Source organism: Agelaius tricolor, unplaced genomic scaffold (genome assembly GCF_023055355.1).
Source record: "Agelaius tricolor isolate 1412-34295 unplaced genomic scaffold, bAgeTri1.0.p SCAF_2, whole genome shotgun sequence".
In the NCBI taxonomy this organism is placed as follows: Eukaryota; Metazoa; Chordata; class Aves; order Passeriformes; family Icteridae; genus Agelaius; species Agelaius tricolor.
In genome coordinates, this window is record NW_027269262.1 from 43,779,969 (window position 1) to 43,792,829 (window position 12,861).

At 37.4% G+C, this 12,861-nt stretch overlaps 1 protein-coding gene across 1 annotated transcript in view; it reads left to right on the forward strand.

Moving 5' to 3' along the window:
- PIEZO2 (piezo type mechanosensitive ion channel component 2) overlaps positions 1 to 12,861 on the forward strand; it is a 286,729-nt gene that overhangs the window by 237,415 nt on the left and 36,453 nt on the right. Inside the window, exons 31-35 of the mRNA XM_071456986.1 lie at positions 1,341 to 1,430; positions 3,417 to 3,538; positions 4,354 to 4,425; positions 8,447 to 8,550; positions 10,571 to 10,669. Of these exons, the coding sequence (XP_071313087.1) occupies positions 1,341 to 1,430; positions 3,417 to 3,538; positions 4,354 to 4,425; positions 8,447 to 8,550; positions 10,571 to 10,669 (487 nt within the window). The remainder of the gene's footprint in view (positions 1 to 1,340; positions 1,431 to 3,416; positions 3,539 to 4,353; positions 4,426 to 8,446; positions 8,551 to 10,570; positions 10,670 to 12,861) is intronic.

Below are 12,861 nucleotides of genomic sequence, written 5' to 3' on the forward strand. Positions count from 1 at the left end.
TGGGAGGTGTCACATCACTGAACACTGACCAGGATTGGCAAGGAAGTGTTAACCTCATTGGCCTGTTACACCACAAGCATTAACTCATAGCCATCACTAGCACAAACATTCTTCTGGTTTATGATATGAAGGCAGATGAGGAATGAAATAATGGTATTAATTTCCATAGGGTTTCCAAGAAATTTTTTGTTAATATTGGAATAAATGTATTGTGGCTTTTTTTTCCCTCAAAAGACATACAGACATTGATTTCTGACTGTATTTCAGGAAAAATTTTGCTTGTATGTAATGAAATGAAGTAGTTTTTATCTTCCTCTTCCAGGGATCATTTTAAGAAGGGGACATGTTTAGCTCCCTGTAATAAACAAAATTCAGCCCTGTAAGGAGAGCTACAAAAAGAGCTGCATCTCCACCCCACATTGCATTAGGCTTTTGTTCTGAAGTGAATTTCAGTGCTGATGCCAAATTATGCTGGATAATAGCATTTTTTGTACTCTTTTTGTACCTCTTTTGGTGTGCTGGGTTCACAGTGAAAACAGCATAAAGCAAAATCATGAGTATCAAAATACATCCTATATAGGGAAATGTGCATCCAGAATGAAAGAGTAGACTTCTAAAATTATAGCTTTTCTTACTGAATCCCTGACAAAAGAAAGACTTTAGATCTAGGTTACTTCTTTGAGAGAGACTTTAAGACTCTTTTAAGAGCCTTAAAAGTACATGTGTGAATTAGGAAGAATGGTCATAACATTCAAATCAATGAACCAATTAAATTTCTAATGTAATGGGGTGGAAAGCCAGATTCTCTTGGCACATCAGAAACTTGCTCCAGGGTTTGTTATCATCAGATTGAAAGCACCATAGTTTTCAGAGGGTAAAAGTGAAGCTGAATATATGCTTACCATGGTCCTAGATAAAGCTGGACCTTGCTCACAACTTCCAGGAGGACTGAGGCAGGGGATTGAGGTGATTATAAAGCTGAAATAACTATAAAGAAATCCTGAGGATGTGCAAGAAATCCTTCCTCATCCTTGAACATACTTGTGTTCTGTGTTTTGAGGACTGGAAACTGAATTTCTTGAGCAGCTGCTAGAGGAACATACAGGCTGAGTAGGGTTCACAACATTTGGCCCAAGATCTTGAAATGATTGCATGTAAAGATGTTACTATTTTAGAGCAATTGATTGTTTCTTTCAAGCCCTGGATTAGTTTTGTTTGATGCAGATAAGGTCATGTATAGAAGGAACATAGAATTCTCTGTGATTAGTTGCCATAAGGAAAACTTAGAAGCATTTAACATGTCCTCTCCTTTTTCTTTTTCTGCCCCATTTCTGATGTAGGGGTGCTGAGCTTTTTCAGGCTACAATTGTCAAGGCTGTAAAGGCAAGAATTGAAGAGGAAAAAAAATCAATGGATCAACTGAAAAGACAGTATGTATTTAATGCATTTATATATATATATATATATATGCATATTTCTATGCATATGTATATACATATTTAACTGATTGCTGGTATTTATCTTGCACTTTCTTTGATAGAGATTTTGATAGAAATACTGGCTTCTGGTATTTATCTACCACTTTCTTTTATAGAAATGCTTTACCATTACTAGAATTTTGTTCTGTATATCTGTTATCTGTATTTCTGGAAAAAATTGTTGCATGACTGCTCTTTCTGTTTTATTTGTGGTTCCTCCTGTGGTGTTTAAGTGCAAAATATATGTTTACCTTCACTGAAAATATTTGCATTCGATTCAAGTGGCTTGGAGATCCTTTCTCTTTATACAGCCCATAAGTCACTTTGATTTCTCTTGCATACAGCCAACAATTTCTTTGGTAACTGCAGAAAGTTCCAAAAAAAAAAAAAGTTTCAAAACTCCTTCAACACAATGCATGGAAAGCCCTAACTGATTCCTAACCAAGTGTCCAAGCCCACTCATGACAGCTTCTTCCATGCTGCATAATGGAAGAATCATGGGAAGATTGCAGGGACCATATTTTCTACCTATATAGAATCACATAATTATAGAATTGTTTGAGTTGGAGGGGAAAATCTAAAGGTCACCTAGTCCAACCCCCCCTGTAATGAGCAGGGACATCTTCAAAGAGATCAGTTTGCTCAGAGCCCCATCCAGCCTGACCTTGAATGTGTCTGGGGATGTATGTATTTAATGAATTTATATATATATGCATCCACCACATCTCTGGGAAACCTGTTCCGGGTTTTGCCACCCTCATTGTAAAAGCATTTTCCTTATAGCCAATTTAAAGCAATCCTTCTTCAGTTTAAAACCATTGCCCTGTGTCCTCACAACAGACCCTGCAAAAATACTTGGCCCCATCTTTCCTATAAGCTCTCTCCAAGTACTGAATGGCTGCAATAAGATCTCTCCAGAGCCTTTTCTTCAGGCTGAACAACCCTAATTGCCTCAACCTTTCCTTGTAGGAGAGGTGCTTCATCTTCTAATCACCTTTCTGGGCCTCCTCTGGACTCTCTCCAACAGGTCCATGTCTTTCCTGTGCTGGGCACCCCAGAGCTGGATGCAACATGGTGGGTGGGGTCTCATGAGAGCAGAGGGGCAGAATCCCCTTCCTCACCCTCCTGCCTGCTCTGGTTTGGATTCAGCCTGGGGCACAGCTGGGTTCCTAGGCTGGGAGTGCCCAGTGAGGCTCATGTCCAGCCTCTCATCTGTCAGCACCCCCAGATCATTCTCAGCAGGGCTGCTCTCAACCAGTTCATCCCCCAGGCTGTGTTGATGTCAGGAGTTTCCCTGACCCAGGTGCAGCACCTTGAATTTGGTCTTACTCAACTTCATGAGGTTCCTGTACACCAGCTTCTTGAGCATGTCCAGATCCTTGCAAAATACATCCCATCCTTCGGCTGTGCCGACACCACCACACAGCTGGGTGTCATCTGCAAACTTGCTGAAGGTACACTTGATCCCACTTCATCCCCAAACAGTAAAAATAGCACTGGACCCCCAAGGGACACCATTTGTCACTGATGTCCATTGAGACAAATCATCTTAAAGGGTGAAGATGTAGTACAAGCAGTACAGGAACAACCAAATCCCTGTTTCAGAGTTGCAAATTTCAGGAAAAGCAATTTTAAATGATAATAACAGAGTTGAGTGGGAGAAAGTAAAGCAGTCATGATAGCAGGAAACCCAGCTCTCACTGACCAACAGAGGGAACATCTATGCTTGGTCCTCCCAGCCAGCCCCTTCAGAGCAATGTAACTCCTTCTGTTTAAGGGCAGGACTTATGACAGTGGGGAATATTTCCCTTAGAAGTGTTGCAGAGTATGTGTGCGTGTGTTTGTGTGTTTGTGTTGTGTGTGTGTGCGTGTGTGTTTAATGCTTGTTTTCCAGGGTGGGTGAAGGTGTAAATCTAATGAGATTCTTCCTTTTGCTAGAATGGATCGCATCAAAGCCAGGCAGCAAAAATACAAGAAGGGAAAAGAGAGGATGCTGAGCATGAACCAGGAGTCCTCAGAGGGGCCGGAGATTCGGAAGGCTTCTGAAGAAGATGATGAAGGTACCATTAGCTACTCCTGTACCATATTTCCATAAGGATCTGATAGAACTTCTAGTTGGAAAAGTGGTAAATTTTTCTTGAAACTGCCAGTGCATAACAACATTGTTAGCTGAGTATCAGTTTCAGGCTCGATTCAGGAAAAAAAAAAAAAAATCTGTGTTATGTACTGTAACAAGGTTTAGAGAAAATGGTTCACTTGGAGGATACTTTTGGTTAACTTCAGGCTGTTGGAAAAGAGCTGAAAAGAGTCAGAGGTTTGTTTTGGTAAAAGTCATTATCTATAAACCACAGTTTTACAAATAGATAGCACCAACATTTTTCCAGCAATGTTTTCTGGATGCTGTTCTGGATTTTTTTCAGTCACTGAAATTTTTGTGTGCTTCTAAATGTTATTTAAAATCGTGGGCACAGATAAAATCATACCTATCTAGTGCCACATTTCCAGCATTGACCTGGGATCAGCAGTTAGTGGATTTAAAAATTTTTGGAGCCTGAAATATAAGGGGATTTGAGAGGAGAGAAATTTTTTTCCTCTTTAAATTACAGTCAACTGTGACAGTATGCTCTAAAACACAAAACCCAACTTTTTAGCTTTTTTAGAGTGGAATGCTGTTTTAACTACTGCATAAATCAGAGTACTTCTGCTTAGTGGTCATGGTTTTGAATTATTTTAATATTAAATGTATTCAGTAAACCTGACATCTGATGTTCTCATGAAATTTTAGCTCTTTTGAGAGAAATTAAAAATTATTAATCAGTGTAAGAAATATGTTTCTCATTTTGTAAAATTAATATTTGAACATATTTTATTTTAGGAGATGCAGACAAAGAGAAAGCCAAGGGCAAAAAAAAGCTGTGGTGGCGGCCTTGGGTTGATCATGCTTCCAGTAGGTTTTCTCAATCCTCTTACAAATATGTGGATTTAACCCTTATATCCTTGACCAGAATGAAGGCATTCCCATAGCCTGTTTGTTTTATGCCTGATTTTGTGATTGTGACTTGATAGAAGGCTTGGGGTTTTTTTCAAAAAGTGATTTCTACTTTCCAATCTTCAAAGAATTTCACTATATTTTGAACTTCTGTGTGTTGGAAGCATACCCAGCTCATGATACTTTGAGCATTCTTAGAAAAATATCACATCAGATAAACATGTGCTGAAAAGAATCTGTCTTGACCTCAAAGGTTTCAACTCCCTGATACTGCAGAGCTCAATATATTTAACAATGTGACTGTGAAAGTTTGCCAATGCACTCTAAGATTAGTCATCATTTCCTTTTCATATACACATATCATACATCTTTTTTTCAGTCATTTTAGTATCAACTATAGAAATCTGAGCACCACAGAAAGGCAGGAAGACATAGAATAGGCTGTGTACAGCTCAGCTCCATCTCTCTTATGCCACTTCAATGTGTGGTTGATGCCACTTGTTTTGCTATTCCCATTTTTTTTGTGTTTACCCGAGAGCAAAAATATTACTTGCCTTGTGCACAAGAAATTATTAGTATGTGTCACTCATATAATTGGTGCATTATGATGCAATTTGTTTGTAGCCCAGTCCAGTCATATGATAGAGTTCTTTGCTACGTTACGGATTTGGTAGAAAAGGAAAACTGAGTAGGCTGCAATCTCAAGTCAAATGTGCTTCAATTGGATGTTTGTTGAATGAAATCAGACATGAACTGTTTAGTAACCTCTGAAGATGTGAAAAAAGTACTTAAATGTAGGGCACTGATCAGAGTTATACCATAGAAACACAGGATCACAGAATGTGCTGAGTTGGAAGAGACCCATCAGGATCATCCAGTCCAGCTCCTGACCCTGCACAGGCCCATCCCCAAGAGTCACACCATGTGCTGAGAGCATTGTCCAAATGCTTCTTGAACTCTGACAGGCTGATGCTGGGGCCACTTCCCTGGAGAGCCTGCTCCAGTGCCCAACCACTCTCTGGGTGAAAAATTTCTTCCCGATATCCAACATAACCCCACCCCCCAAATCAGTTTCATGCCATTAAAAATATGAATGTCTATATTGTTTGGTCATTTAGCTTAAGAGCTACTCCAAGTCATAATTTTACACATTTACATACTGCTTCATTTACCTACATGTATTTATTTATAAATTCAGCAGACATATATTTGCCAGCAGTGTTTACCAGAACATGGGATCTTTATTTCTATCAAGTCACAAGTAAACTGTGCCTCTATTTTTGTTTTTCTAAAGGGCACACTGCCACTTTAGAGAGACCTATCCTTTTCAAAAGGCTTATGAGAATAAAATTCTTGTCCCATAATTTCATTAGAACAACAACGAAAAAACAAATACAAACTATAATTTGTGAGTTTTTTCTATAGAATTTCAAGTTATCATAACTTTGAAGGAATGGGATATGGTCTCTGGTTTATTCACCACTGATTTTGTAGTAAGAAGAATTGCACAGAGAGATATTGACTTTGGCTTTTACTTATTTTGTTCTCATTATTTAATGTTCTTAGGTGGCAAGTTGCATTTTGGTGTTTAAATATTGAGCATTCTTGAAATTATTTACTGCAATAATGCAAAACCTTGTGGGAAACATCACAGACCCTGACCCTACAGCCAGCAGTTTCCTGCCACATGGCTTGCATCCACACTCATTGAAACATGGCACTGACAGTGGGTGTTTACAGGCAGGCAGACTGGGAATAGACTGATATTCCCCACTCATTCTTTTTGGAACACCACTGTAACTGCAGCATTCAGCGCCATTCTTCACCTCAGTAAATGGGTTTGTGGGTGTATATATGCAAACATTGAAGTCACTCAAGCTTGAAGTTTTAAATTTAGATTTTTATTGTTATATCACTTGCTATAATTTTATTGTGCAGAAAGAGACTTCATTTTGTATATTTTAGCAATTAAAACATTCATGAATTTGAGTCTGAGTAGAACAGATAAAAATATCAGTGAGGGTTTCCTCATTGACAGTCACTCACAATCTCCCTGGTAGGGTGGTGTGGTTCCTCCTGTGCTTGTGGATTATTTTTGAAGTCCCCCAAAGATGAGCAGGAGTTAGGACCACATGCTCAGATTCTCCTGGGTCACACAGTTGTGTCTGATGTAGTGCAGAAGATGGTGACTGCAGCTGTCCTGGGGAGCTCTTTCCCCCTGGGCACAAGCAGATGATGGGATCATGCTTTCTTCTGCATCCTCCATCTCATCCCACAAAAAGTCTGTACAACCCTTTTCTCAGTAGGAGGAAGCCACATTTTGCAGTACAAGAGGGGTCTCCCAAGCCCAGTCTGGCCATGAATTGTGTTACCTGTAGAACTGGGTCTCTTCAGGAAGCCTTGTAGGTGACTGACACGCCACTTGCTCCATTTTGATGTGTGCAAGAATGCATTATTGCTATTCAATCATACCTCTCTCTTGAGCTGTAAAAGGGATGGAACTGCTACATTGGAGTGTCCCCTCAGATATGCTTTAACCTAAAAAAATGTGTAGGGAGATCAATGTAGTTTTATTTGTTTCCAGATCAGGCATTCCAAGTCTGACTGAGGGCTACTCTGAGCCTTTACAAAGCTGTACTGCCATAGAGGTTTTCCCTAATATCAAGCCTTACCCAGCTGATCTGCATTGACAATTTCTGTTGCTGACTACAAGATACCATTTTATGAAAGAGAACTGCAGACTACTGGCTCTTAAAATGCTTTCATCTCTTCAACGCATTTTAAATGGGCCTTTTTGGAAGGCTCAGCACCAAAAATCCATTTGTTTCATCCAGGAAATTTCCAAAATTTCTTTTCACCTCAGTGCAACAATTAGAATGGCTGGAGTGGACTTTCTGTCCCTCTGCAGGGCATTCATTGATGCTAAAAATCATAAGTGCACACATGAGGCACAAAATTCCCTCTGTGAGGGAATTTTAGATGGCAAAGTTATGATCCAAAGATCAGTTCTGGCAAATTTCACAGCCTTACCCTGAGGTTTGTGACTAGTTATATGTGATCATCTGTGCACACAGAATCTGTGTAGAATTCAAGGTATGATTGAATTACAACTGTTACTTTTCCAGAGACCTCTAATGATGAATAGATATAATTTTATATAAAGACATATATCAAGATTTTGTAAATTTTTGTCTAAATAAGTGTTCCTTCAAATATTTCAGCTTAAATGTGGCAATTAATTACCAGTTTTCACTGCTGAGTGTAATGCTGTGATTTTTATTTTTCTCTTGCTCATTACCTTATTTTTATTTTTGTTTTCCATGTTTGTTCATGTTGGCCTGTTGCCATCCATGAAGTAAAAACATTGCTTCTGTTCAAGGATATAAGGCCTAGCTTAATCACTGTGTACCTATGCTGTATCAAGGTTTCAGAATCTTTCTGAATCCATGGGCAAAAAATTGAAACTCATGTGCAATCATGTTAATAGAATCCAAGGGATTTGTTTTAAACAAGCCAAGGTTTTCCATTACCTCATCAAAAGAATACTATCCCATTGCCTAGTTTAAAGGATTCCCTCAGTGTTTGAAAGAGAAGTTCTGTATTTTTTGTCCAGTGGTTCTGTTCATATAAGTTCATTTACTTACCTGCTGGGCTTTTTTTTACTCCCTCAAATAATAATAAGTCCCAAATAAATTTAGACTTAATTGTCATTTTTCACTAAAAATGTTACAATCCTTTTCTTTACATTTTCTTTTTATAGGGATGCTTTCCTTAGTTCTTGTATAGTTCTTATTCATGCCCAAAGGATTGCAGACTAACATCAAATAAATTACCTGAGACCTTTTCATCTCTTGCTTCTTCTCTGTTTTCACCTCTCCTGGTTATGAATTTTTAAATGACTGGCTACCTGTTCATAGGTCTTGGGGGAGTTGAGAATAGAACTTTTCAGAAAAGTAAAAAAATATTTTGTTTCACTTAGTGGTCAGAAGTGGAAATTATTATTTGTTTGAGACGGACAGTGAAGAGGAAGAGGAAGAGGAAAAAAAAGAAGAGGAAGAGCCGCGAAAAAAATCTGCTTTTCAGGTACTTGATAGTAATTTGCTATCTTATTGACATCTGGAAAAAAAATGTAGATTTCACATAAAACAGGCACATATGTTAAAGCTGTCAATTCCTCTAAAGCAGTCCTGAAATGTATTGGAAATTAAATTTCTTGCTGATCTAAAATGTAAGTTTGCCTTATGCTTTAAATATTGCCAAATTCTTACCAAAACTATACCAGAGTCATATCTTCAGTCACTTATGACGATAACAAAAATTCAAAAAACAAAGGCTAAGAACCCAAGCTTTACTTTTTTCTTCATTTCAATAAAGACAGTTGAGGAAGCTGACTTGCCTCTGATGCTACTGTGGAATGCCTCCAGTGGTTTTTTAGTTTTGAGGAGATGTTATCATTCCATGAAGAAATAATCCCCAAAATAAGCATGTTTTCATGGAAAAGAATACATACTTAATTTAAAAAAATATCATTTGACCTAGTGGGCCAGAGAAATATGTCCTTGGATTAGAAAATTACAAAAAGAGACTACATCCATTTATTTTCTTTCATTTTCAGGGCACTGTTAATTAATATATTTGCATTTTTAGTGCCAGACTGTGCTGATGCAGGACAGTATTGTAATGTTAAAAAGATATCTGAGGTTTCCTATCTGATTTCCTCCATGTGGACTGGCTGGTGTTAGACAATACCAGATATACTGGATGGCTTAAATGAAAAATGTGGGTGAAGAAGTTAGTGAAATACTCCTACATCTAGACTTGCTTTTGCTTTTATAAGATTAAAGTTTCACTGGTTGAAGAACTTTTTTGAAATGCTGCAGAAATTTTTCAGGTCTGTAGCTTCAAAAGCTTAATCAAAGAAGCAGCTTTTTCCAGCTGAGCATTCCCATCCAGATCCAACCTCACATCACTGTGGAATTGGCGCATTGCGGAACATTCAACCCAAGCAAGAGCAAGAAGCTGCCTCCATGCTTTTCCATTCCCTAAGCCAAAACCTTTCAAACAAAGCTTCCCAGACAACATTACTGAATTAGAGAAAGAAAAGTTTTATTTATTCACTAACAAAATGTGCCTTTGTTTATATATTAACATTGCCAGTTGGCTACATTGATTAAACTGTCTGCATGGCAATGACATGAAAAAAAATCTGACCTTAATAAATGCAAAAAAAAATCTGGATCAAAATAATGTGATGAGTAAGTTTTGTTTTCTAGTATTGCACTATTTTTTTGAATATATTTTGCATTTAACTTACCTTGGGCCACAAAAATGGCTCATGACTTTCTAGGTCATTTTTCTTTCTGGTTTTCATGCAGGTAATAGAGGAAAGTTTTCATTCTTGTTTCTGCTGATTTATAAAAAAATTGGTGACAGCATTTTGTACAGATGTGCTGGTGCCAAGCACTGAGCTTAAGAGGTCTAAACTTGAGGTCAGAAGTTAACAAGATTGTTTCATTTATGCCAGGATTTGGGTTTTTGTTCATCTCAGTCCTGAAACTATTAGTTTGGGGATGGAGAATCTGTTCATTATTTCAAAATTTGGTCAGATGTTCTGGATAGATGGCCTGTTCTGCAGTATATGCAATATAAACATGCTGGATAGCTTTATATAATAAAGCCAGAGAACTGTAAAAAACAGAAAATTTACTTTCTTCATGAAAAGTTTGTTCATCCTATGGTCATCATACTTTCTTTGCCTTCCATCATCATGCACAAGGTCTTAGTAAAAATACTAGCCAAGTGAACTTTGTTGTAGATTCTGTTAAAGAATTTTTTGAATGTACGATCTTTTTTTTCAGGGTAAATTGTGTCCAGTAGCCCCTTCAATGGTTAACTTAGAGATTTTAAATATTAGAGAATGCATGCAGTTAAGAGTCATATAATTTAAATTTTAATGTGAACAACATAAATTATCTTTTTCTCATATTGAAGTTTATGAATGTAAATTTGTTCTTAGTATTCTAGATACAGTAATTAAAGAGATCCTATTTATTAATATTTTCTGCTTTTCTACTAACTACTCTTGCTTTGTCCTTCTTTATAGAGAGCTATTGGAAAATTTGCTTCAGCCATTTTAGCCTTGCCAAAGTCTATCATTAAACTACCCAAAACTATTCTTCAGTATTTAATCAAAGCAGCAAAGGTATTTGACATTTTGCAAATGCTCAGTATGTGACCCACCCCATAGTTCCTGACATAGTGTATATATACCCCTGTCCTCGTCTGCATTTTTCCTCTTATATGAATTAATAAGAAAAATGATGACAGCTGAAGTCTCATTCCTAGTAAATGCAATGCATTCCATAACTTTGGTGAGGTCAAATCACAAGAAAAGTGGTTTATCCTTTTTTTACACACAATCCCAGAGAAAAAATGCAGACCCAAATTCTCATTTTCTTTTGATACTGATTTACAAGATGGTCACATCAAGTTGCATGTATCTTATGGACACAGTGGTAATTGATCTCAGAAAGCTGGTGAAAGGTTTGTTAAACACACATTCTTCTCCAAACCCCTTTTCAGCTCTCTACTCCTCTGGCCTTTATCATCACAAAAAACATTTGTGCATCTTCTTTCTTGCCCTGCTTCAATACATTTAGCATTTCCTAACTGTGGGTACTGTGTATTATTTTCCGCTCCATAGGTAACATGACTTTTGTAAGGAGTGGATGTTACAGATTGAGAGTACCAGTTCCAAAGACTAAAAGATACTAAATTGGAAGTTTGTGCAGTGGTAGAAATCTAGACTAGTATGCAACCAGTATGCTCTTAAAATACCCCCTGCTTAACATAGGTAGTTAAATTAAGCTTATAAATCAAACTCCTTTTCTTAATCCTAATTTTCTACCCCCTTCCAAATCCACCTTTTAGCTCTAATTTCTTTATTCACACTATAATTGTGGCTAGTGTACATTTTCACAGTCAAATGACAATAGAAGATGTTGGCAGTTTCTGACTTCAGTAAAGTAATATGGTGTTAGCTCATTTAAGTATCACCATTTCTCCAGATCACCTTCATTAGAAGACACCCGTTACGAAGCAAAGGGAAATCAGAGCCTCTGATCCCACACATTTTCTCATGTGGTGCTTGTTTGGAACAACTCAGACATACAAAATTAAAAGTACAGACTTTGAGAGATTTGGAAGAGGATCTTCTTCTCAACAGTATCAAAATAATTTCCTCTCCATGGCAGTATACATTCACAAAACAAAACAAAGTATTTTTCCCTTTTAAATTAACATCAGTTTAACAGTTTTAAAATAATACTTTAAATGTTCCAAAGTGATTTGCATAGGAAAATTCTGAAAATATAACAAAAATTAAATAGAAATTTTACCACTCTCTCCTATGAGGGGCAATTCCAGCTTCACTGAGTTATATGTGTGTTGTTGCCATCATCTGCATGTTTGTGCTGTGAATTAGATAAAGCTGTTTTGTTACTGTGCTTTTTCAGCCTCTTGCCTGCATCTGTGTGCTTCCCTGCTCTGTCTCTGCCAGTGGCCTGTGTTGCTTAGAAATAGAAGACAATCGAAGATAATTACCATTTTTCAATGAAAAGCATTAAATGAGCAAAACACCTCTTTCCCTACTTCTTGGGGGTTTTTTTACCCACACAGCTATATAATTTATAAATATTTTGGGCCAATTCCAATGCTTCATGCAGTCATACAGGTCAACAGACTGTTGATCTGAGTGAGTGCTGTGAGCAGGATTTTGTCCCATAAAACACCTTAGATAAATAAATAGGTAAGTATTGCTGTCTTCATTTTACAACTGGAAAACCAGTAGCAGAAGGATTCATAAGTGACTTATCTGAAACACCATTGTTAAAATCAGGAAGCAATCTGAGGAATTCCTGAGCGCCTTTCAGGACCATGTATGGATAACAAATCCATGAACCTTCCACTGGGACATACAGAGGGGGAAAAATACCTAAGCTGTGAAAAATACAGTTACCTGTACATCTGTACAGTTATTGCTACATCTTTTGATGCTTTAATTAGTGGATTGCAGCACTTTCTCTAAAAGTTTTCTTTGCTCTGCATCTTGTCTGTAATGTGATAAAGTAGAGATACAGAATAGAGAGATTCAGACAAGGTAGCCCATATGCACAAAAAGGTATTAATTCCCAAAGTTCAGAGCATAAATTTTTGTGGGTTCTAATGCAGCTTGGGTCACCCACAAGTATTTCCACATTTGGCTTTACACTTACAAAAATAGCACATGAAAACTCAGCAGATCTGCAGGGAAGGTGTTTGATTTGGGATTAAAAATATTTCCTTGCCCCCACAGGTCTGAATGCATTTACTCAAACTATATAGTCCTGCTTGTGG